This window comes from Salvelinus namaycush, chromosome 24, assembly GCF_016432855.1.
Source record: "Salvelinus namaycush isolate Seneca chromosome 24, SaNama_1.0, whole genome shotgun sequence".
Taxonomy (NCBI): Eukaryota; Metazoa; Chordata; class Actinopteri; order Salmoniformes; family Salmonidae; genus Salvelinus; species Salvelinus namaycush.
The window spans coordinates 31,424,310-31,449,153 of NC_052330.1; the positions used below are offsets into that span (position 1 = coordinate 31,424,310).

General features: G+C 45.4%; 1 protein-coding gene across 1 annotated transcript in view; it reads left to right on the top strand.

Annotated features, from left to right (window-relative positions):
- LOC120019391 (gephyrin-like) overlaps positions 1 to 24,844 on the top strand; it is a 68,864-nt gene that overhangs the window by 13,061 nt on the left and 30,959 nt on the right. Inside the window, exons 2-3 of the mRNA XM_038962679.1 lie at positions 11,583 to 11,661; positions 24,568 to 24,625. Coding sequence (XP_038818607.1) covers positions 11,583 to 11,661; positions 24,568 to 24,625 — 137 coding nt within the window. The remainder of the gene's footprint in view (positions 1 to 11,582; positions 11,662 to 24,567; positions 24,626 to 24,844) is intronic.

Here is a 24,844-nt window from a genome sequence, read left to right on the forward strand (position 1 = left end):
AATGGTTTATCATACACTGCAGTTGAAGAACAATGGGAAAGTCATACACTTGTAACCCCACTTTTAAGAAAATGGCTCTTGAATGTGTTGGTACACCTACTGGAGAGCTCTTCTTTGTCCACACTTATTCAGCATCATTCACACCCACTTGAGCCTGAGCCCAACCCATCTCTTTAAGGATTCACATGTGAGGTAATTTGCTAAACAGAGTGATTAGTTTAGTAAACAACCAAGTGTTGAAAGTAATAGCGTACAATCAGGAAAAATTCCAGGTAAAATTACACTTGATATAGTCCTTGGCATACAGTACCAATCAAAAGTTTGGACACACCTACTCATTCCAGGGTTTTTATTTATTTTTACTATTTTCTACATTGTAGAATAATAGTGAAGACATCAACACTATGAAATAACACATATGGAATCATGTAGTAACCAAAAAAGGGTTAAACAAATCAAAATAAATGTTATATTTTAGATTCTTCAAAGTAGCCACCCTTTTGCCTTGATAACAGCTTTACACACTCTTGGCATTCTCTCAAGCAATATCGAAAACAGAAAGTGTCCAAATAAAAATATTTTCTAATTATTATTATTTTTTGCCCTATTGGTTAGTAAGTAAGCATTTCACTGTAAGGTTGTATTCGGCGTACGTGACAAATAAACTTTGATTTGATTTGAGATGACGCTTACCTGACACACGTCTAAATTGATGGGTCATGTGAAGGAAATTCTATAACCACCCCCCAGCCACATCTAGCGAAGTGGATGGGTCACTATTGTCTAGACATGTACACATGTTCATTGGCAATAATCACCTCCAGACACACCTGGCTAAATTGATGGGTCATGTAATCATCTGGCAACGTTTTTTGTTTAAACATGTAGCTAGCTAGCTAACCAATGAACTGGCACAATCCAAACTCCTATTACTTCCAACCAATACAAACATTGTCATAGCTGTAGTAGGATATTGACCTCATCCCGTCAGTCGAGGATGCCTGGTTGTTCTTTAAAAGTAATTTCTTCACCATCTTAAATAAGCATGCCCCTTTCAAAAAATGTAGAACTAAGAACAGATATAGCCCTTGGTTCACTCCAGACCTGACTGACCTCAACCAGCACAAAAACATCCTGTGGCGTACTGCACTAGCATCAAATAGTCCCCGGGATATGCAACTTTTCAGGGAAGTCAGGAACCAATACACACAGTCAGTTAGGAATGCAAATGCTAGCTTTTTGCATCCTGTAGCTGTAACTCCAAAATGTTCCGGGACACTGTAAAGTCCATGGAGAATAAGAGCACCTCCTCCCAGCTGCCCACTGCACTGAGGCTAGGAAACACTGTCACCGATAAATCCACAATAATCGAGAATTTCAAGAAGCATTTCTCTACGGCTGGCCATGCTTTCCACCTGGCTACCCCAACCCCGGCCAACAGCTCCGCACCCCCCACAGCTACCTGCCCAAGCCTCAGCAGCTTCTCCTTCACCCAAATCCAGATAGCAGATGTTCTGCAAGAGCTGCAAAACCTGGACCCGTACAAATCAGCTGGGCTAGACAATCTGGACCCTCTCTTTCTAAAATTATCCGCCGCCATTGTTGCAACCCCTATTACTAGTCTGTTCAACCTCTCTTTCGTATCGTCCGAGATTCCTAAAGATTGGAAAGCTGCCGCGGAAAGCTGCCTCTTCAAAGGGGGATGACACTCTAGACTAGAGGTTGACCGATTATGGTTTTTCAACGCCGATACCGATTATTGGAGGACCAAAAAGGCCGATGCCGAAAAATCGGCCAATTTTTTTATTTTATTTTTATGTATTTGTAATAATGACAATTACAACAACACTGAATGAACACTTATTTTAACTTAATATAATACATCAATAAAATCAATTTAGCCTCAAATAAATAATGAAACATGTTCAATTTGGTTTAAATAATGCAAAAACAAAGTGTTGGAGAAGAAAGTAAAAGTGCAATATGTGCCATTTAAGAAAGCTAACGTTTAAGTTCCTTGCTCAGAACATGAGAACATATGAAAGCTGGTGGTTCCTTTTAACATGAGTCTTCAATATTCCCAGGTAAGAAGTTTTCGGTTGTAGTTATTATAGGAATTATAGGACTATTTTCTCTATACGATTTGTATTTCATATACCTTTGACTATTGGATGTTCTTATAGGCACTTTAGTATTGCCAGTGTAACAGTATAGCTTCCATCCCTCTCCTCGCCGCTACCTGGGCTCAAACCAGGAACACATCAACAACAGCCACCCTCGAAGCAGCGTTACCCATGCAGAGCAAGGGGAACAACTACTCCAAGTCTCAGAGCGAGTGACGTTTGAAACGCTATTAGGGCGCACCCCGCTAACAGGCTAGCCATTTCACATCGGTTACACCAGCGTAATCTCCGGAGTTGATAGGCTTGAAGTCATAAACAGCGCAATGCTTGAAGCATTGCGAAGAGCTGCTGGCAAAACGCATGAAAGTGCTATTTGAATGAATGCTTACGAGCCTGCTGGTGCCTACCATCGCTGTCAGACTGCTCTATCAAATCATAGACGTAATTATAACATAATAACACACAGAAATACGAGCCTTAGGTCATTAATATGGTCGAATCCGGAAACTATCATCTCGAAAACAAAACATTTATTCTTTCAGTGAAATACGGAACCGTTCCGTATTTTATCTAACGGGTGGCATCCATAAGTCTAAATATTCCAGTTACATTGCACAACCTTCAATGTTATGTCATAATTACGTAAAATTCTGGCAAATTAGTTCGCAATGAGCCAGGCGGCCCAAACTGTTGCATATACTCTGACTCTGCGTGCAATGAACGCAAGAGAAGTGACACAATTTCACCTGGTTAATATTGCCTGCTAACCTGGATTTCTTTTAGCTAAATATGCAGGTTTAAAAATATATACTTCTGTGTATTGATTTTAAGAAAGGCATTGATATTTATGAAGGGGGTACACGTTGGAGCAACGACAGTTCTTTTTCGCGAATGCGCACTGCATCGTTTATATGCAACGCAGGACACGCTAGATAAACTAGTAATATCATCAACCATGTGTAGTTATAACTAGTGATTATGATTGATTGATTGTTTTTTATAAGATAAGTTGGTTAGAGCGTTGGACTAGTTAACCGTAAGGTTGCAAGATTGAATCCCTGAGCTGACAAGGTAAAAATCTGTCGTTCTGCCCCTGAACAAGGCAGTTAACCCACCGTTCCTAGGCCGTCATTGAAAATAAGAATGTGTTCTTAACTGACTTGCCTAGTTAAATAAAGGTGTAAAAAATTAAATAAAAAAATTGGCGTCCAAAATTACTGATTTCCGATTGTTATGAAAACTTGAAATCGGCCCAAATTAATCGGCCATTCCAATTAATCGGTCGGCCTCTACTCTAGACCCAAACTGTTACAGACCTATATTCATCCTGCCCTGCCTTTCTAAAGTCTTTGAAAGCTAAGTTAACAAACAGATCACTGACCATTTCGAATCCCATCGTACCTTCTCCGCTGTGCAATCCGGTTTCCGAGCTGATCACGGGTGCACCTCAGCCACGCTCAAGGTACTAAATGATATCATAACCACCATCGATAAAAGACAGTACTGTGCAGCCGTCTTCATCGACCTGGCCAAGGCTTTCGACTTTGTCAATCACCGTATTCTTATTGGCAGACTCAACAGCCTTGGTTTCTCAAATGACTGCCTCGCCTGGTTCACCAACTACTTCTCAGATAGAGTTGTGTGTGTCAAATCGGAGGGCCTGTTGTCCAGACCTCTGGCAGTCTCTTTGCGGGTACCACAGGGTTCAATTCTCGGGCCGACTCTTTTCTCTGTATATATCAATGATGTCGCTCTTGCTGCGGGTGATTCCTTGATCCATCTGTACGCAGACGACACCATTCTGTATACATCTGGCCCTTTGGACACTGTGTTAACAAACCTCCAAATGATCTTCAATGCCATACAACACTCCTTCCGTGGCCCTTCAACCGATCGCTGCCCGCACCTGCCCGCCCGACTAGCATCACTACTCTGGATGGTTCTGACTTAGGATATGTGGACAACTACAAATACCAAGGTGTCTGGTTAGACTGTAAACTCTCCTTCCAGACTCATATTAAGCATCTCCAATCCAAAATTGGTCATCATCACTGATCACCATAACAACACCCACCTGTAACACGCGCTCAGCAGGTATATCTCACTGGTCATCCCCAACGCTAACACCCACTTTGGCCGCCTTTCCTTCCTTCTGCTGCCAATGACTGGAACGAATTGCAAAAATCGCTGAGGTTGGAGACTTATTACTCCCTCAATAACTTTAAGCATCAGCTATTTGAGCAGCTTACCGATCGCTGCAGCTGTACATAGCCCATCTGTAAATAGCCCACCCAACTACCTACCTCATCCCCATATTATTTTTATTGACTTTTTAGCTCTTTTGCACACCAGTATTTCTACTTTCACATCATCATCTGCACCTCTATCACTTCAGTGTTAATTTGCTGAATTGTAATTACTTTGCTACTATGGCCTATTTATTGTCTCACCTCCTTACTCCACTTGCACACACTGTATATATATTTTTCTACTGTGTTATTGACTGTACTTTTGTTTTATCTTATGTGTAACTCTGTGTAGTTTTTTATCGCACTGCTTTGCTTTATCTTGGCCAGGTCGCAGTTGTAAATGAGAACTTGTTCTCAACTGGCCTACCTGGTTAAATAAAGGTGAAAAGAAAAAATAAATAGTATGAATATGCAGGTAGCTAAAGCTAACCAACCAGGTTCAATGTTAGCTAGTTAACATTAGGCTATAACTAAGAATGCAAATTGTTTCTGATAATAAATAATATTATTACACAGATCATACAGGTAACGTTAGCTAGCGAGCCAGCAAGCTAATATTCGCGAGCAAGCTAACAGTATGCTTTAACTTCCAATGAAAATGACTTTCTGACAAAATTAGAAACTTATAATATCTGAATATGTAGCTAGACTCTTACCCGTATACATGGATGAACGCTTCACGGCAGACTGGAACCATTTTAACTGTTTTGTTTGAAGCTACATCTTGGCCAGCGTTGTGTCAAGTCTTTCCGGTTCACACTGACCGTGGCGTTTGCAGAAAGTAGCAAATACATTTTTCCAACTGATCTGTCGATAGTGCCTGCTAAATTCAGGGCATCAATGTTGTTGAGAAAAGTAGCAAAAACGGTGCAGTAGAAAGGACTATCAACACATACTGAGCAGCTCACGTTATAGACAGAAGCAGGCTACATGGCAGACCAATCCAAACTCATCTCCCGGCATGTCCAGCCCATCCATTATCTCAGCCAATCATGGCTAGCGGGAAGGTTCCTGACTTTTTCAGTGGCAAAACCAACTCGGCTCGTAATTTAACAATTGTATTTAGAGATGGAATACACATTTTTTTATTAAGGCACATGAAAGTTCTCATGTTCCAGAGGCATTTCTGCCCAAAAAAGCATTTTGATTAAAAAAATGATGTTACGTTCAAATGCTTCTCCTGTGAAGTAGAGACGTGTGACATATGCCCAGTTCACTGAGACGAGTCATATTTGAGATCAGTGCCCAAACCGAAGTTGTGAGCTGTAGGTTAGATGTGGATCTTGTCAGGGTGTGGATGCAGATACATTTTTTTTTATTTAGCTGCAGTGAAGCAGACCTGCAATAGGCTTAGGGGGAGGAGTTGGATTTTGTCAGGGGGAGGGATCTAAACAGCCAGCCACTCCAAGACTCATGACCTGGAAAAAGGTGCAGAGTGGAATACACAGCGTCATGGCAACCATCTCCATTCCTTCCTCTTCCTTCCTCCTCCTCTTCCTTCCTCCTCCTCTTCCCTCCTTCCCTTCCTCTGTGTTCAGCTCCTGCACAGGATCACATTAATATTCCTTTGAAGCCTGTTTCAACTGCAGCCAGATTTCTCTCCCTCCCTCACTCCCTCCCTCCTTCCCTCTTCTCTCTCCTTCAGTCATCTCTCTCTTCCTCTCCCTCTTCCTCTCCCTCTTCTTTTCTCTTTCTTTTTTACTTAGACTCTATCTCATTCTCCCTCTCTCTCTCTCCCCCTCCTCCCTCTCTCTCTCTCTTTTTTCTTTCTCTCAGGGATCACTCTCTCCTATTTATCCCAATTCAAGGAGGGGCACACTCGCCTCACGTTTTATTACCTTTAGTGAGGAGTTCCACCAACACACAATTTTTTTGTGCATTTTAGTAATTTAGCAGACGTTCCAGAGCGACGTAATGTTAGTGCATTCGTCTTAAGATACACTATGCAGTTTAAGTCAAAAGTTTACATACAATTTAGCCAAATACATTTAAACTCAGTTTTTCACAATTCCTGACATTTAATCCTAGTAAAAATTCCCTGTCTTAGGTCAGTTAGGATAAGCACTTTATTTTAAGAATGTGAAATGTCAGAATAATAGTAGAGAGAATGATTTATTTCAGCTTTTATTTTTTCCGTCACATTCCCAGTGGGTCAGAAGTTTACATACACTCAATTAGTATTTGGTAGCATTGCATTTAAATTGTTTCACTTGGGTCAAACATTTCGGGTAGCCTTCCACAAGCTTCTCACAATAAGTTGGGTGAATTTTGGCCCATTCCTCCTGACAGAGCTGGTGTAACTGAGTCAGGTTTGTAGGACTCCTTGCTCGCACATGCTTTTTCAGTTCTGCCCACACATTTTCTATAGGATTGAGGTCAGGGCTTTGTGATGGCCACTTCAATACCTTGACTTTGTTGTCCTTAAGCCATTTCGCCACAACTTTGGAAGTATGCTTGGGGTCATTGTCCATTTGGAAGACTCATTTGTGACCAAGCTTTAACTTCCTGACTGATGTCTTGAGATGTTTCTTCAAAAAATCCACATAATTTTCCTGCCTCATGAAGCCATATATTTTGTGAAGTGCACCAGTCCCTCCTGCAGCAAAGCACCCCCATAACATGATGCTGCCACCCCCGTGCATCACGGTTGGGATGGTGTTCTTCGGCTTGCAAGCCGGTGTTCTTCGGCTTCCCCCGTTTTCCTCCAAACATAACGATGGTCATTATGGCCAAACAGTTCTATTTTTGTTTCATCAGACCAGAGGACATTTCTCCAGAAAGTACGATCTTTGTCCCCATGTGCAGCTGCAAACCATAGTCTGGCTTTTTTTATGGCGGTTTTGGAGCAGTGGCTCCTTCCTTGCTGAGCGGCCTTTCAGGTTATGTCGATATAGGACTAGTTTTACTGTGGATATAGATACTTTTGTACCTGTTTCCTCCAGCATCTTCACAGGGTCCTTTGCTGTTGTTCTGGGATTGATTTGCACTTTTCGCACCAAAGTACATTAATCTCTAGGAGACAGAACGCGTCTTCTTCCTGAGCGGTATGACGGCTGCGTGGTCCCATGGTGTCCCAACTGTCTGTAATCAATTGTTGGAAAAATTACTTGTGTCATACACAAAATAGATGTCCTAACCGACTTGCCAAACTATAGTTTGTTAACAAGAAATGTGTGGAGTGGTTGAAAAATGAGTTTTAATGAATCCATTTTAAGTGTATGTAAACTTCCGACTTCAACTGTATATACAAAAGTATGTGGACACCTCTTCAAATTAGTCTATTCATTTTTTTCAACCACACCCGTTGCTGATAGGTGTATAAAATCGAGCACACAGCCATGCAATCTCTATAGCCAAAAATTGGTTTACTGAAGAGCTCAGTGACTTCAACGTGGCACCGTCATAGGATACCACCTTTCCAACAAGTCAGTTCATTAAATATCTGTCCTGCTAGAGCTTCCCCGGTCAAATGTAAGGGCTTTTATTGTGAAGTGGAAACATCTAGGAACAACAACAACTCAGCCGCAAAGTGGTAGACCACACAAGCTAACAGAATGGTACCGCCGAGTGCTGAAGCACGTAGCACGTAAAAATCATCTGTCCTCGGTTACAACACTCACTATCGAGTTCCAAACTGCCTCTGGAAGCAATGTCAGCACATGTACTGTTCATCCGGAGCTTTATGAGATGGGTTTCCATGGCCGAGCAGCCAAGCATCTGCTGAAGGGGTGTAAAGCTCGCCGCCATTGGACTCTGGAGGAGTGGAAATGCGTTCTCTGGGGGTGATGAATCACGCTTCACCATCTGGGTTTGGCGGATGCCAGGAGAACACTACCTGCCCCACTGCATAGTGCGAACTGTAAAGTTTGGTGGAAGAGGAGTAATGGACTGGAGCTATTTTTCATGGTTCGGGCTAGGTCCCTTAGATTCAGTGAAGGGAAATCTTAACGCTACAGCATACAATTACATTCTAGATGACTCTGTGCTTCCAACTTTGTGCCAACAGTTTGGGGGAAGGCCCTTTTCTGTTTCAGCATGACAATGCCCCCTTGCACAAAGCGAGGTCCATACAGCAATGGTTTGTAGAGATCGGTGTGGAAGAACTTGACTGGCCTGTACAGAGCCCTGACCCCACCCCACCGAACACCTTTGGGATGAATTGGAAAGCCGACTGCGAGCCAGGCCTAATCGCCAACATCAGTGCCCAACCTCACAAATCTCGTGGCTGAATGGAAGCAAGTCCCCACAGCAATGTTCCAACATCTAGTGGAAAGCCTTTACAGAAAAGTGGAGGCTGTTTTAGCAGCAAATGGGACCAACTCCATATTAATGCCCATTATTTTTTGGGGGGGGGGGTCAAGTGAGGAGGAGGATTATTTAAGATAATGTTTGAAGAGGTATGTTTTCAGATGCTTCCGGAAGATGGGCAGGGACTCTGCTGTACTAGCTTCAGGGAGAAACTGGTTCCACCAGCTTGGACTGGGCTGAGAGGGAAGGCCTAGAGCCCTGAGGTGGCAGAACGGATTGCTCGGGTTGGGGTGTAGGTTTTGAGCATAGCCTGAAGGTAGGGAGGGGCAGTTCCCTCTTGCTGTTCTGTAGGTAAGCACACGCACACGCAGACAAAAACACACACACACATATACACACACACACACATGCATAGACACAGAAAAGGGTGTTTGGTACCGATGCCTTTGACAGAGTGTGTTGATTGGTTTAGAATGGTTGTTGCCTCTTGTAGAAGAGTTGAGTGTCTATTTTTAGATCAAGGGGTAGACTGAGGAGGGGTAGCTGGCTGAGAGACTGAAGACAGGAGGGGTAGCTGGCTGAGAGACTGAAGACTGAGGAGGGGTAGCTGGCTGAGAGACTGAAGACAGGAGGGGTAGCTGGCTGAGAGACTGAAGACTGAGGAGGGGTAGCTGGCTGAGAGACTGAAGACAGGAGGGGTAGCTGGCTGAGAGACTGAAGACAGGAGGGGTAGGTGGTTGAGAGACTGAAGACAGGAGGGGTAGCTGGGTGAGAGAGACTGAGGAGGGGTAGCTGGGTGAGAGAGACTGAGGAGGGGTATCTGGGTGAGAGAGACTGAGGAGGGGTATCTGGGTGAGAGAGACTGGGGGGTGGTAGCTGGGTGAGAGAGACTAAGGAGGGGTATCTGGGTGGGAGAGACTGAGGAGGGGTAGCTGGGTGAGAGAGACTGAGGAGGGGTAGCTGGGTGAGAGAGACTGAGGAGGGGTAGCTAGGTGAGAGACTGAGGAGGGGTAGCTGGGTGAGAGAAACTAAGGAGGGGTATCTGGGTGAGAGAGACTGAGGAGGGGTAGCTGGGTGAGAGAGACTGAGGAGGGGTAGCTGGGTGAGAGACTGAAGGCAGAGGAGGGGTTGCTGGGTGAGAGACTGAAGACAGGAGGGGTTGCTGGCTGAGAGACAGACTGAGGGGGGGTAGCTGGGTGAGAGACTGAAAACAGGAGGGGTAGCTGGGTGAGAGACTGAAGACAGGAGGGGTAGCTGGGTGAGAGACTGAAGACTGAGGAGGGGTAGCTGGTTGAGAGACTGAAGACAGGAGGGGTAGCTGGGTGAGAAAGACTGAAGACAGGAGGGGTAGCTGGGTGAGAAAGACTGAAGACAGGAGGGGTAGCTAGGTGAGAGACTGAAGACAGGAGGGGTTGCTGGGTGAGAAAGGCTGAAGGCAGGAGGGGTAGCTGGGTGAGAGACTGAAGACAGGAGCGGTAGCTGGGTGAGAAACTAAGGAGGGGTATCTGGGTGAGAGAGACTGAGGAGGGGTAGCTGGGTGAGAGACTGAGGAGGGGTAGCTGGGTGAGAGAGACTGAGGGGTAGCTGGGTGAGAGAGACTGAGGAGGGGTATCTGGGTGAGAGAGACTGAGGAGGGGTATCTGGGTGAGAGAGACTGGGGGGTGGTAGCTGGGTGAGAGAGACTAAGGAGGGGTATCTGGGTGAGAGAGACTGAGGGGTAGCTGGGTGAGAGAGACTGAGGAGGGGTATCTGGGTGAGAGAGTCTGAGGAAGGGTAGCTGGGTGAGAGAGACTGAGGAGGGGTATCTGGGTGAGAGAGACTGAGGAGGGGTATCTGGGTGAGAGAGACTGAGGAGGGGTATCTGGGTGAGAGAGACTGAGGAGGGGTAGCTGGGTGAGAGAGACTGAGGAGGGGTATCTGGGTGAGAGAGACTGAGGAGGGGTGGTTGTGATTGTAAGGAATACTGCAGTCTGAAGGGAAGTCCCCCCTTACACACACACACACACACACACACACACACACACACACACACACACACACACACACACACACACACACACACACACACACAGCATTGCCCTTGTAAATCAGGGTAGTGTTTGCTCCCTGTTCCCTCTCCCTCTTTCTTTCTCTCTCTCTCTCTCTGCAAATGTCAGCACTCTCACATTTATTTGCCAGAGCCCAGAGCACTGGCCTACACTCTCTGTTTACCTCCGTCCCTACAGCAATCCATTTTACCTCCTCTCATCCCCCTCTCTCTCATTTTCCTTACCCTCCTCCCTCTCTCTCCTCCCTCTCTCTCACCCCTCTCTCTCTCATTCTCCTCATATCCCCTCAGCCATTTTGCTCTCATTCCCCCACCATCTCTCTCTCTCTTTCCCCCTCCTGCTCTCCATCAGTGGTTAGAAATGTAACAATTTTCCTGGTGTCCAACTGTCCTTACTGGTAGTGTTTTGGAGTTAGTGGAGTGCAGCGATGATAGCACTACTCTTTGTCACTTTCTAAGTCAGTCTATTTATAAAGGTGTATTTGTATATCTTATATACTATAAGTGCCATAGTAATCACTTATACCATGAAACACCGTGTCTCTTTCTTAGGAAGTCTCACTCTCTCTCTCTCTCTCTCTCTCTCTCTCTCTCTCTCTCTCTCTCTCTCTCTCTCTCTCTCTCTCTCTCTCTCTCTCTCTCTCTCTCTCTCTCTCTCTCTCTCTCTCTGTTATTCTATCTCTGAGCATAATGATGACTCATGTGGCTCACACCTGCTCAAAAGTCATAGAACACAGCGGTTGCAGATGTGTCTCTGTGTGTGTGTGTGTGTGTGTCTGTCTGTCTGTCTGTGTGGACTGGGGGATATTATTTTGTAATCTCTATATATTGCTCCACTTTACTGATGATTTCTCGCTCTCTCTCTCGCTTTCTCTCGTTCTCTCTCGCTCTCTCTCTCTCGTTCTCTTCATCCAGTGAGTGACAGCTGTTTTAGGAACCTGGCAGAGGACCGCAGTGGAATCAACCTAAAAGATCTGGTGCACGACCCCTCCCTGTAAGTCTTCCAACTCTAAACCCCCAGCACAGTCTACATCCAACACTGGGACCATGCTACAACACACACACACACACACACACACACACACACACACACACACACACACACACACACACACACACACACACACACACAGATGTACCAGGGTGTATCAGTGTAGATGTGCCAGGGTGTGTACGTGTAGATGTGTCAGGGTGTATCAGGGTGTAGGGTGTAGATGTGTAGATGTGTAGGGTGTAGATGTGCCAGGGTGTATCAGTGTAGATGTGTAAATGTGTCAGGGTGTAGATGTGTCAGGGTCTGTTAGTGTAGATGTGTCAGGGTGTATCAGTGTATATGTGCCAGGGTGTGTACGTGTAGATGTGTCAGGGTGTATCAGGGTGTAGGGTGTAGATGTGTAGATGTGTAGGGTGTAGATGTGCCAGGGTGTATCAGTGTAGATGTGTCAGGGTGTAGATGTGTAAATGTGTCAGGGTGTAGATGTGGCAGGGTCTGTTAGTGTAGATGTGTCAGGGTGTATCAGTGTAGATGTGCCAGGGTGTGTACGTGTAGATGTGTCAGGGTGTATCAGTGTAGATGTGTCAGGGTGTAGATGTGTCAGGGTCTGTTAGTGTAGATGTGCCAGGGTGTGTTAGTGTAGATGTGCCAGGGTGTATCAGTGTAGATGTGCCAGGGTGTATTAGTGTAGATGTGCAGGGTGTATTAGTGTAGATGTGCCAGGTTGTTTCAGTGTAGATGTGTCAGGGTGTGTTAGTGTAGATGTGCCAGGGTGTATCAGTGTAGATGTGTCAGGGTGTGGTAGTGTAGATGTGCCAGGGTGTATTAGTGTAGATGTGTCAGGGTGTGTTAGTGTAGATGTGCCAGGGTGTATCAGTGTAGATGTGTCAGGGTGTATCAGTGTAGATGTGCCAGGGTGTATCAGTGTAGATGTGTCAGGGTGTATCAGTGTAGATGTGTCAGGGTGTGTTAGTGTAGATGTGCCAGGGTGTATCAGTGTAGATGTGCCAGGGTGTATCAGTGTAGATGTGCCAGGGTGTATTAGTGTAGATGTGTCACGGTGTATTAGTGTAGATGTGCCAGGGTGTATCAGTGTAGATGTGTCAGGGTGTGTTAGTGTAGATGTGCCAGGGTGTATCAGTGTAGATGTGTCAGGGTGTATCAGTGTAGATGTACCAGGGTGTATCAGTGTAGATGTGCCAGGGTGTATCAGTGTAGATGTGTCAGGGTGTGTTAGTGTAGATGTACCAGGGTGTATCAGTGTAGATGTGCCAGGGTGTATCAGTGTAGATGTGTCAGGGTGTATCAGTGTAGATGTGCCAGGGTGTGTTAGTATAGATGTGCCAGGGTGTATCAGTGTAGATGTGTCAGGGTGTGTTAGTGTAGATGTACCAGGGTGTATCAGTGTAGATGTGCCAGGGTGTATCAGTGTAGATGTGTCATAGAGCCCATCCCCAGCCCAGTCTGCCTGTAATATCCTGTAGTGTGTTATTTGGAATCCTGTGCCATGTCTTTTACGTCACGCTGTATTGGGACACCACTAACTAACTAGACTGTCAACCAGGCTGTCACACACTCATTAGTGTGTACAGATATGGGGGGGGGGGGGGTTGTGTTGCGGGGAGGGGGGGGGGGGGGGGGGGGGGGGGGGTGCTGTGTAAGCGTGTGTGTATGCCTGGATGCGTAATTGTGTGTGTGTGTGTGTGTCTGTGTGTGTGCGTGTGCGTCAGTGTTGAGGACCATGCTGGTTAGCCAGAGTGTGTCCATGTCTGGTGTATTAAGGTCCTGGTAACTGATGTAGACTGTGTGTGACCCTCTCTTCCCCTCCCCTCTCTGAGCTGTGCTGAGCCGTGCTGAGCCGTTCTGAGCCGTGCTGAGCTGTGCCAGGCTTTGTTACATGTCACTTCATCCATCAGGATGACCAGCTAGACACACAAACATGGGTCACAATGTGCCACAGCACACCGTGTGTGGGACACATAGACATGTGTGTGTGTGTGTGTGTGTGTGTGTGTGTGTGTGTGTGTGTGTGTGTGTGTGTGTGTGTGTGTGTGTGTGTGTGTGTGTGTGTGTGTGTGTGTGTGTGTGTGTGTGTGTGTGTGTGCATGCACGCCGGTGTGTGTATGGGCGTTCTGTCACGTGTGTGTGTGTGTGTGTGTGTGTGTGTGTGTGTGTGTGTGTGTGTGTGTGTGTGTGTGTGTGTGTGTGTGTGTGTGTGTGTGTGTGTGTGTGTGTGTGTTGAAGGTTGTCTGAATATCCTCCTGGGGGCTCGCCGCCCTCCAGTGACTTGTTGTAACATCCTTTTGTCAATTTTACAAATTGTCACGGGTAAAAGTAGCGGTTGTATGAATCAGATGGCTGACAATGCGCTAATTTCACCCACAGAACAGCCATCACTGGAAGTAGGCAGAGACAGGACCACTGGTTGTGCTCTAAATTAGCACACTAGGCTAAGCTAGCTAATGCTAGACTGTGAAAGTTTCTTTGCTAGCCTGTGCTAGCCTGTTTTAGCCAGTGTTAGCATTCACTGGCCTGTGCTAGCCTTAATTAATTAGCACCTGCTTGCCATGCCATACATGTGTTATAGTGGATATTATCTGCTGTGCATGGACTTGTCAGGTGATGGTATCCCAGGTTGAGGCAAATAATGTGTTGGAGGGGGATTAGATAGTGTCACGTTCGTCGTATGAATCGGACCAAGGCGCAGTGTTGTATGCGTACATTCTATTTATTAAAAGAATGAACACTGAACAAACAAACAAAATAACAAAACGAACCGTGAAGCTAATATGAGTAGTGCAGACAGGCAACTAAACATAGAACAAGAACCCACGAACACCAAAGGGAAAATGGCTACCTAAATATGATCCCCAATCAGAGACAACGATAAACAGCTGCCTCTGATTGGGAACCATATCAGGCCACCATAGACATACAAATCACCTAGACCTACAAAACCCCTAGACATACAAAAAACCCTAGACAATACAAAAACGAACGTACCCACCCTAGTCACACCCTGACCTAGCCAAAATATAAAGAAAACAGAGATATCTCAGGTCAGGGCGTGACAGAGAGTTCAGAGAGAAAGAGATATCATCTGACCCATATTTATACTTCTGAGCCAAGGTGAGTGCTGGAAAGGACAACGTGAAAGACAAATCCCAGCCAGCACAGTACAGATTATGTCTGCAGTATGGGGTATATAGAGAAGGGGAGAGTGGGGTAAGTTGAGCCGCCCTTGTTTCTAGGAAACCATACATAAAACTTAGAATTTGACCAAATGTTTAAGAAGAGGTCATCAAATCATGGAGTCTGAGAAGGAAGAATTCACATAGAAAAAGTGGTCAAAAAAATGGATTTTCACAAAGTCAAATTAATTAATTTGTGTTAGAGGTTTCATGATGCTTGTATCTAAACCAAAGTAGATAATTTAAAGATTGTTCTATACATCAGTTGGGGTCTCTATAACCTTCAATATGAGGTCCTAAACCCAGCATTAAAGTGCATCCTTGTAGCTGTGTGGGCAAATATAGTCAAAATGTTTGCCTTGCAGTAAGTTTGCCTTACCCCAATGGCCATGGGGTAAGGTGAGCCAATGTACATGTTTTCTTCCCATGGGTAATGTAATCTGTTTGTTTAATTTAACCTTTATTTAACTAGGCAAGTCAGTTGAGAACAAATTCTTATTTACAATGAACCCGGACGACGCTGGCCACTCAGGAGCTAACTTTGTTAGGTGTTACACCTGTGTTTAAAAGTGTTAAAATTATCAAAAGACAAATGATTGTAATTGTGTTTGGGAAATAAAGACAGACATGGTTTTAATTTAATTAAAAAGGTAGTGGTGATATTTCATGAAGAAGATACATGTATAGGCAGCTTAACTTCCCCTGTTTCGTGGCTCAATTTACCCCATACCTGGGTAAGTTGTGCCAAGAGACCCAAGAGACCGCTTTTTTTTGGACAAGTTATCTTTTCAAAACTGTTATGTTTACATGACTTCTGATTGTTTCCAGGGTTACACAACATCCTGAATATATACGTAGATATCTTTGTTATAAAGAATACTATATTTCCCTTGACGGAGAAATGCTGAATGTCAAAAATGGCTCAACTTAACCCTCTCTCCCCTATGTGTCCTAAATATGGTTGGATTGTTCTTTAGTGTATCTCTGTGTTAGTCTAGGTCTGTGTGGTGGGGGAGTGTGTGTATTTTAGCTAGTGTTCAATGTGTGAGTGTTACAGTGAGTGTAGCCCCTTATAGAGCACTCAGAGCACTCAACACTGGCTGGTGGTATGTCGCCTCAAACATACCCCCTCTCACTTATGACATGTTGAAAGGAATTCTTGACCCTTGAGCGCTTCCCTACGTCACTACTATCACTGTCAGGCTCTACTGTTCTGTAGTAGTTTAGTGTGTGTGTGTGTGTGTGTGTGTGTGTGTGTGTGTGTGTGTGTGTGTGTGTGTGTGTGTGTGTGTGTGTGTGTGTGTGTGTGTGTGTGTGTGTGTGTGTGTGTGTGTGTGTGTGTGTGTGTGTGTGATGGAGAGCCTTGTACAAGGGCCATGCATTATTAATGACACCATTACAGCAGATGATCCTCATCATAGAGCAGGCCCACAACAACACCACTACAGCAGATGAGCCTCATCATAGAGCCTCATCATAGAGCAGGCCCACAACGACACCACTACAGCAGATGAGCCTCATCATAGAGCCTCATCATAGAGCAGGCCCACAACGACACCACTACAGCAGATGAGCCTCATCATAGAGCCTCATCATAGAGCAGGCCCACAACAACACCACTACAGCAGATGAGCCTCATCATAGAGCCTCATCATAGAGCAGGCCCACAACGACACCACTACAGCAGATGAGCCTCATCATAGAGCCTCATCATAGAGCAGGCCCACAACGACACCACTACAGCAGATGAGCCTCATCATAGAGCCTCATCATAGAGCAGGCCCACAACGACACCACTACAGCGGATGAGCCTCATCATAGAGCCTCATCATAGAGCAGGCCCACAACAACACCACTACAGCAGATGAGCCTCATCATAGAGCCTCATCATAGAGCAGGCCCACAACGACACCACTACAGCAGATGAGCCTCATCATAGAGCCTCATCATAGAGCAGGCCCACAACGACACCACTACAGCAGATGAGCCTCATCATAGAGCCTCATCATAGAGCAGGCCCACAACAACACCACTACAGCAGATGGAGCAGGCCCACAACAACACCACTACAGCAGATGGGCCTCATCATAGAGCAGGCCCACAACGACACCACTACAGCAGATGAGCCTCATCATAGAGCCTCATCATAGAGCAGGCCCACAACGACACCACTACAGCGGATGAGCCTCATCATAGAGCCTCATCATAGAGCAGGCCCACAACAACACCACTACAGCAGATGAGCCTCATCATAGAGCCTCATCATAGAGCAGGCCCACAACGACACCACTACAGCAGATGAGCCTCATCATAGAGCCTCATCATAGAGCAGGCCCACAACGACACCACTACAGCAGATGAGCCTCATCATAGAGCCTCATCATAGAGCAGGCCCACAACAACACCACTACAGCAGATGGAGCAGGCCCACAACAACACCACTACAGCAGATGGGCCTCATCATAGAGCAGGCCCACAACAACACCACTACAGGAGATGTGCCTCATCATAGAGCCTCATCATAGAGCAGGCCCACAACAACACCACTACAGCAGATGAGCCTCATCATAGAGCCTCATCATAGAGCAGGCCCACAACGACACCACTACAGCAGATGAGCCTCATCATAGAGCAGGCCCACAACAACACCACTACAGCAGATGGGCCTCATCATAGAGCAGGCCCACAACAACACCACTACAGCAGATGGGTCTCATCATAGAGCCTCATCATAGAGCATGCCCACAACGACACCACTACAGCAGATGAGCCTCATCATAGAGCCTCATCATAGAGCAGGCCCACAACGACACCACTACAGCAGATGAGCCTCATCATAGAGCCTCATCATAGAGCAGGCCCACAACGACACCACTACAGCGGATGAGCCTCATCATAGAGCCTCATCATAGAGCAGGCCCACAACAACACCACTACAGCAGATGAGCCTCATCATAGAGCCTCATCATAGAGCAGGCCCACAACGACACCACTACAGCAGATGAGCCTCATCATAGAGCCTCATCATAGAGCAGGCCCACAACGACACCACTACAGCAGATGAGCCTCATCATAGAGCCTCATCATAGAGCAGGCCCACAACAACACCACTACAGCAGATGGAGCAGGCCCACAACAACACCACTACAGCAGATGGGCCTCATCATAGAGCAGGCCCACAACAACACCACTACAGGAGATGTGCCTCATCATAGAGCCTCATCATAGAGCAGGCCCACAACAACACCACTACAGCAGATGAGCCTCATCATAGAGCCTCATCATAGAGCAGGCCCACAACGACACCACTACAGCAGATGGGCCTCATCATAGAGCCTCATCATAGAGCAGGCCCACAACAACACCACTACAGCAGATGAGCCTCATCATAGAGCCTCATCATAGAGCCTCATCATAGAGCAGGCCCACAACAACACCACTACAGCAGATGAGCCTCATCATAGAGCAGGCCCACAACGACACCACTACAGCAGATGGGTCTCATCATAGAGCCTCATCATAGAGCATGCCCACAACGACACCACTACAGCAGATGAGCCTCATCATAGAGCCTCATCATAGAGCAGGCCCACAACGACACCACTACAGCAGATGGGCCTCATCATAGAGCCTCATCATAGAGCAGGCCCACAACAACACCACTACAGCAGATGAGCCTCATCATAGAGCCTCATCATAGAGCAGGCCCACAACGACACCACTACAGCAGATGAGCCTCATCATAGAGCCTCATCATAGAGCAGGCCCACAACGACACCACTACAGCAGATGAGCCTCATCATAGAGCCTCATCATAGAGCAGGCCCACAACAACACCACTACAGCAGATGAGCCTCATCATAGAGCAGGCCCACAACGACACCACTACAGCGGATGAGCCTCATCATAGAGCAGGCCCACAACAACACCACTACAGCAGATGAGCCTCATCATAGAGCCTCATCATAGAGCAGGCCCACAACAACACCACTACAGCAGATGAGCCTCATCATAGAGCCTCATCATAGAGCAGGCCCACAACGACACCACTACAGCAGATGAGCCTCATCATAGAGCAGGCCCACAACGACACCACTACAGCAGATGGGTCTCATCATAGAGCCTCATCATAGAGCAGGCCCACAACAACACCACTACAGCAGATGAGCCTCATCATAGAGCCTCATCATAGAGCAGGCCCACAACGACACCACTACAGCAGATGGGCCTCATCATAGAGCAGGCCCACAACGACACCACTACAGCAGATGGGTCTCATCATAGAGCCTCATCATAGAGCAGGCCCACAACGACACCACTACAGCAGATGAGCCTCATCATAGAGCCTCATCATAGAGCAGGCCCACAACAACACCACTACAGCAGATGAGCCTCATCATAGAGCCTCATCATAGAGCAGGCCCACAACAACACCACTACAGCAGATGAGCCTCATCATAGAGCCTCATCATAGAGCAGGCCCACAGACCTGAACATTTGGTTCGCAGATGTGTGTGTGTTTGATGGCAGGGGTAAGGGGTATTGGTTGGTGGGTTGTGTCTTTATTTGTTTTCTGGATCTCACGTACCTACAGTCCATCATCTAGGTACCTACAGGACATCATCTAGGTACCTACAGGACATCATCTAGGTACCTACAGGACATCATCTAGGTACCTACAGTCCATCATCTAGGTACCTACAGTCCATCATCTAGGTACCTACAGTCCATCATCTAGGTACCTACAGTCCATCATCTAGGTACCTACAGTCCATCATTTAGGTACCTACAGGACATCATCTAGGTACCTACAGTCCATCATCTAGGTACCTACAGTCCATCATCTAGGTACCTACAGTCCATCATCTAGGTACCTACAGTCCATCATCTACCAACCCAACCATTCACAATGTTTTATTACCCTATCCTAACCCTTAACCCAACCATTCACAATGTTGTATTACCCTATCCTAACCCTTAATCTAACCATTCACAATGTTTGATTACCCTATCCTAACCCTTAACCCAACCATTCACAATGTTTTATTACCCTGTCCTAACCCTTAACCCAACCATTCACAATGTTTTATTACCCTATCCTAACCCTTAACCTAACCATTCACAATGTTTTATTACCCTATCCTAACCCTTAACCCAACCATTCACAATGTTTTATTACCCTATCCTAACCCTTAACACAACCATTCACAATGTTTTATTACCCTATCCTAACCCTTAACCCAACCATTCACAATGTTTTATTACCCTATCCTAACCCTTAACCCAACCATTCACAATGTTTTATTACCCTATCCTAACCCTTAACCCAACCATTCACAATGTTTTATTACCCTATCCTAACCCTTAACCTAACCATTCACAATGTTTTATTACCCTGTCCTAACCCTTAACCCAACCATTCACAATGTTTTATTACCCTATCCTAACCCTTAACCCAACCATTCACAATGTTTTATTACCCTATCCTAACCCTTAACCCAACCATTCAGAATGAATGCCTAAACTTAATGTTTTAACCCTATTCAAAATGTTAACCCTTAACTTCGAAATTATACGTTTAGATGAACTTCAGAATTTGACGTTTGGAGAAGCGTAGATAAACGTCAGAGTCTGAAGGCAGATTGGTAAAACCATGAGAAGTCAGCTGTGCATCAATGTACACACTCTGCTCTGGAAAACACATGTCCCCAATGACTGCTACACACATATACTGTATACCAGTACGCAACAACAGAAGCACGCGCAAGCACACACACGCACATGAACACACACACATACAGTGGGGAGAACAAATATTTGATACACTGCCGATTTTGCAGGTTTTCCTACTTACAAAGCATGTAGAGGTCTGTAATTTTTATCATAGGTACACTTCAACTGTGAGAGATGGAATCTAAAACAAAAATCCAGAAAATCACATTGTATGATTTTTCAGTAATTAATTTGCATTTTATTGCATGACATAAGTATTTGATCACCTACCAACCAGTAAGAATTCCGTCTCTCACAGACCTGTTAGTTTTTCTTTAAGAAGCCCTCCTGTTCTCCACTCATTACCTGTATTAACTGCACCTGTTTGAACTCGTTACCTGTATAAAAGACACCTGTCCACACACTCAATCAAACAGACTCCAACCTCTCCACAATGGCCAAGACCAGAGAGCTGTGTAAGGACATCAGGGATACAATTGTAGGCCTGCACAAGGCTGGGATGGGCTACAGGACAATAGGCAAGCAGCTTGGTGAGAAGGCAACAACTGTTGGCGCAATTATTAGAAAATGGAAGAAGTTCAAGATGACGGTCAATCACCCTCGGTCTGGGGCTCCATGCAAGATCTCACCTCGTGGGGCATCAATGATCATGAGGAAGGTGAGGGATCAGCCCAGAACTACACGGCAGGACCTGGTCAATGACCGGAAGAGAGCTGGGACCACAGTCTCAAAGAAAACCATTAGTAACACACTACGCCATCATGGATTAAAATCCTGCAGCGCACGCAAGGTCCCCCTTCTCAAGCCAGCGCATGTCCAGGCCCGTCTGAAGTTTGCCAATGACCATCTGGATGATCCAGAGGAGGAATGGGAGAAGGTCATGTGGTCTGATGAGACAAAAATAGAGCTTTTTGGTCTAAACTCCACTCGCCGTGTTTGGAGGAAGAAGAAGGATGAGTACAACCCCAAGAACACCATCCCAACCGTGAAGCATGGAGGTGGAAACATCATTCTTTGGGGATGCTTTTCTGCAAAGGGGACAGGACGACTGCACCGTATTGAAGGGAGGATGGATGGGGCCATGTATCGCGAGATCTTGGCCAACAACCTCCTTCCCTCAGTAAGAGCATTGAAGATGGGTCGTGGCTGGGTCTTCCAGCATGACAACGACCCGAAACACACAGCCAGGGCAACTAAGGAGTGGCTCCGTAAGAAGCATCTCAAGGTCCTGGAGTGGCCTAGCCAGTCTCCAGACCTGAACCCAATAGAAAATCTTTGGAGGGAGCTGAAAGTCCGTATTGCCCAGTGACAGCCCCGAAACCTGAAGGATCTGGAGAAGGTCTGTATGGAGGAGTGGGCCAAAATCCCTGCTGCAGTGTGTGCAAACCTGGTCAAGAACTACAGGAAACGTATGATCTCTGTAATTGCAAACAAAGGTTTCTGTACCTAATATTAAGTTCTGCTTTTCTGATGTATCAAATACTTATGTCATGCAATAAAATGCAAATGAATTACTTAAAAATCATACAATGTGATTTTCTGGATTTTTGTTTTAGATTCCGTCTCTCACAGTTGAAGTGATAAAAATTACAGACCTCTACATGCTTTGTAAGTAGGAAAACCTGCAAAATCGGCAGTGTATCAAATACTTGTTCTCCCCACTGTACACTTGTATTTAACAACACACATACACACACGTCAGAGACAGGGCATCCCGAAACACTGCGACGAAGCAAACACACACTCATGATAAACCATGCACGAGGCAACCAGAGGCTTCAGATAGAATGGGGTTGCCTAGGAAACGGGTGGTGGGAAGGAACCCTAGTTATTTGTGTTCAGCATATTTTCATTTGGGCTGAAACAGGGAGACAGGGGATAAAACCTACAGAGAAGTGATTTGTCCTGACAGGTCCTTTTCTTTCCCGGGGTGAAACACACTGTCTAAAAAGCCCGAGTACGCACAAACACACACACGTACACACAAACACACACACGTACACACCTCATCGCTGAGAGTAAATCCTTCACACTCCCGACCATTTAGAGTGTCTGTGTCTGTGTGTGGAGCTGTTTCACTTTCAGCCTGCCAGTCTTCTCCTTTTTCTGCAATATCTGAGCTGGCCACCGGAGAGCGCCGTGGTACACCGCTCGAGAGCAGACTCCTTGTGTGAGATCTCCCTAGTGGGCCGTCTTTAGGAATGCCTTTCAGGAGGGGACGTTCAAAGCCATTCACTGCTCTCCTTCCCTCAATGTTTGTGACTCTCTAGGCCTTCTCCTGGCTCCCTCCCAAAGGTCAAAATATTTTCACATGACCCCCCCATTGTACCGTAAAATAAATTGAACACCCTCCCCATCATATGATTAACTCAAAATAATGTTTACGACCGATAATAACTGTAACGACCCTGTATTTATAAATGTGGATATCGACTAAGTCGCTTCAGTATCCTTTTGTGGCACAGTCGATGCCACGCAGGGCTACGGGCCAGAAGGTTGAGGGTTCGCCGACCACCACAGACAAGCTCACTCTCCCTGCCTGTTTCATTACACTCCGATCAGAGCCGGTTGCAGACAATTATCAACTAGAGGGCAATCTGATAATTATATAAAGTAATTTTACACACACTTCAACAATATTGTTTTTTGTTTTCAACACGGTCAACACCACAATAAATAGACTATGTAAATCTCGACAAACAGAAAATACATCTCTCCCTACCTTGCAGGTTTACCCAGTATCGAAGGATTGGATTGACCATCTCCGAATGGTCATTCAACTTTTTGGTGTTTTGCAACAGATGTCTCTTTCCATTCATCAATTGGCCGCTGCACAGTTTGTATTGATTGATTGATTTTATTTGTCAGTTAAAAATCTACATATACACAAAGATGACCTGGATTGCACATTAATGTCGCAAATTTATTTCCATTGTAGTCCCTATGTTTTTATATAAATACATGTACAATTACATAGATACAGACACATCACAGTGATGGAGATGGGAAAATGCTCAAACTCCACATTCGTATGAGGGGGGAGTTTAAAGTACAATTCTTACAAACTTGTTTGGCTGGTAGCTTAGTCTTTAGATGTTTGGGACTGCTGGTGAACAAGGATGTGCAGGATTAACCAAAGAGACATGGACTAGCACACTTATCAGAGTCTTTAGGGTGTCTATAGCTAGGTTTCCATCCAATTGGCGCCAAATTTTCATGTGAATATTCTAAAGTCTTCATTAAAAACAATATGCCATTTCAGAGTTTGCTTGAGGAAAATGTGACGCCGGCCAACATGACAGGGACATGGACATCATCTGTATTCAGATCCAACCTGGCGCAGCCAGCGCCATCAATAAACGAGGGACATTGGCCAAATGAGCCACATTTACGTGTCCTTAAAAACAGCCCGTGTTAGGTTACTTTCCTAAAACAATAATTGTCCACATCACGGTTCAGCTGTCAGAGATTTGAGCACTAAATGTATCATGGTATTGCATGCAAAGGCCTGTAGGCTTATGTGTCCTATGTATGATATATTTTAATAACTATATATACAGTATATATAGCCTGTCTAAAGGAAGAGAAGTTTAGGCCTAACCCCAGACAGACAGAGTTATGCTGGTGGCATGCAATTACACTGACATTGATTTCTTTATGTCATACTGCCTCTTATATACAGATACTCTGTAGATGTATGAAAGGAGGCTCTCTCTCTCTCATGCTTGCTTGGGGGAAATAACAGCAGTTGGATTTGTTTAAAAGCTCTTGGGTTGTGTTTAAAAGCTCTTGGGTTGTGTTTAAAAGCTCTTGGGTTGTGTTTAAAAGCTCTTGGGTTGTGTTTAAAAGCTCTTGGGTTGTGTATCTGGAGTCGTGAGCCTAGTGAGTGTTTTGAAGACTGTTAGTAACACACTTTAGGTTTCTAGTTTCACATCTGAATTGTGACAGACTGTGTCCTGATGTCTCTATCTCTCTCTCTCAGGCTTGGGGGCTCTATTTCAGCCTATAAGATCGTACCAGATGAAATCGACCAGATCAAGGTAAGATGAATCTTGAATTTCTACCTGTTTGTCTATCAACAGACAACCTCAATGAAACAAGGCTTAAGTATTTTAAATAGTTCAAATACTTTTTGACCCCATTTTTTCCTTTGTTTAACAAGGCAAGTCAGTTAAGAACAAATTCTTATTTTCAATGACGGCCTAGGAACAGTGGGTTAACTGCCTTGTTCAGGGGCAGAACAACAGATGTTTACTTTG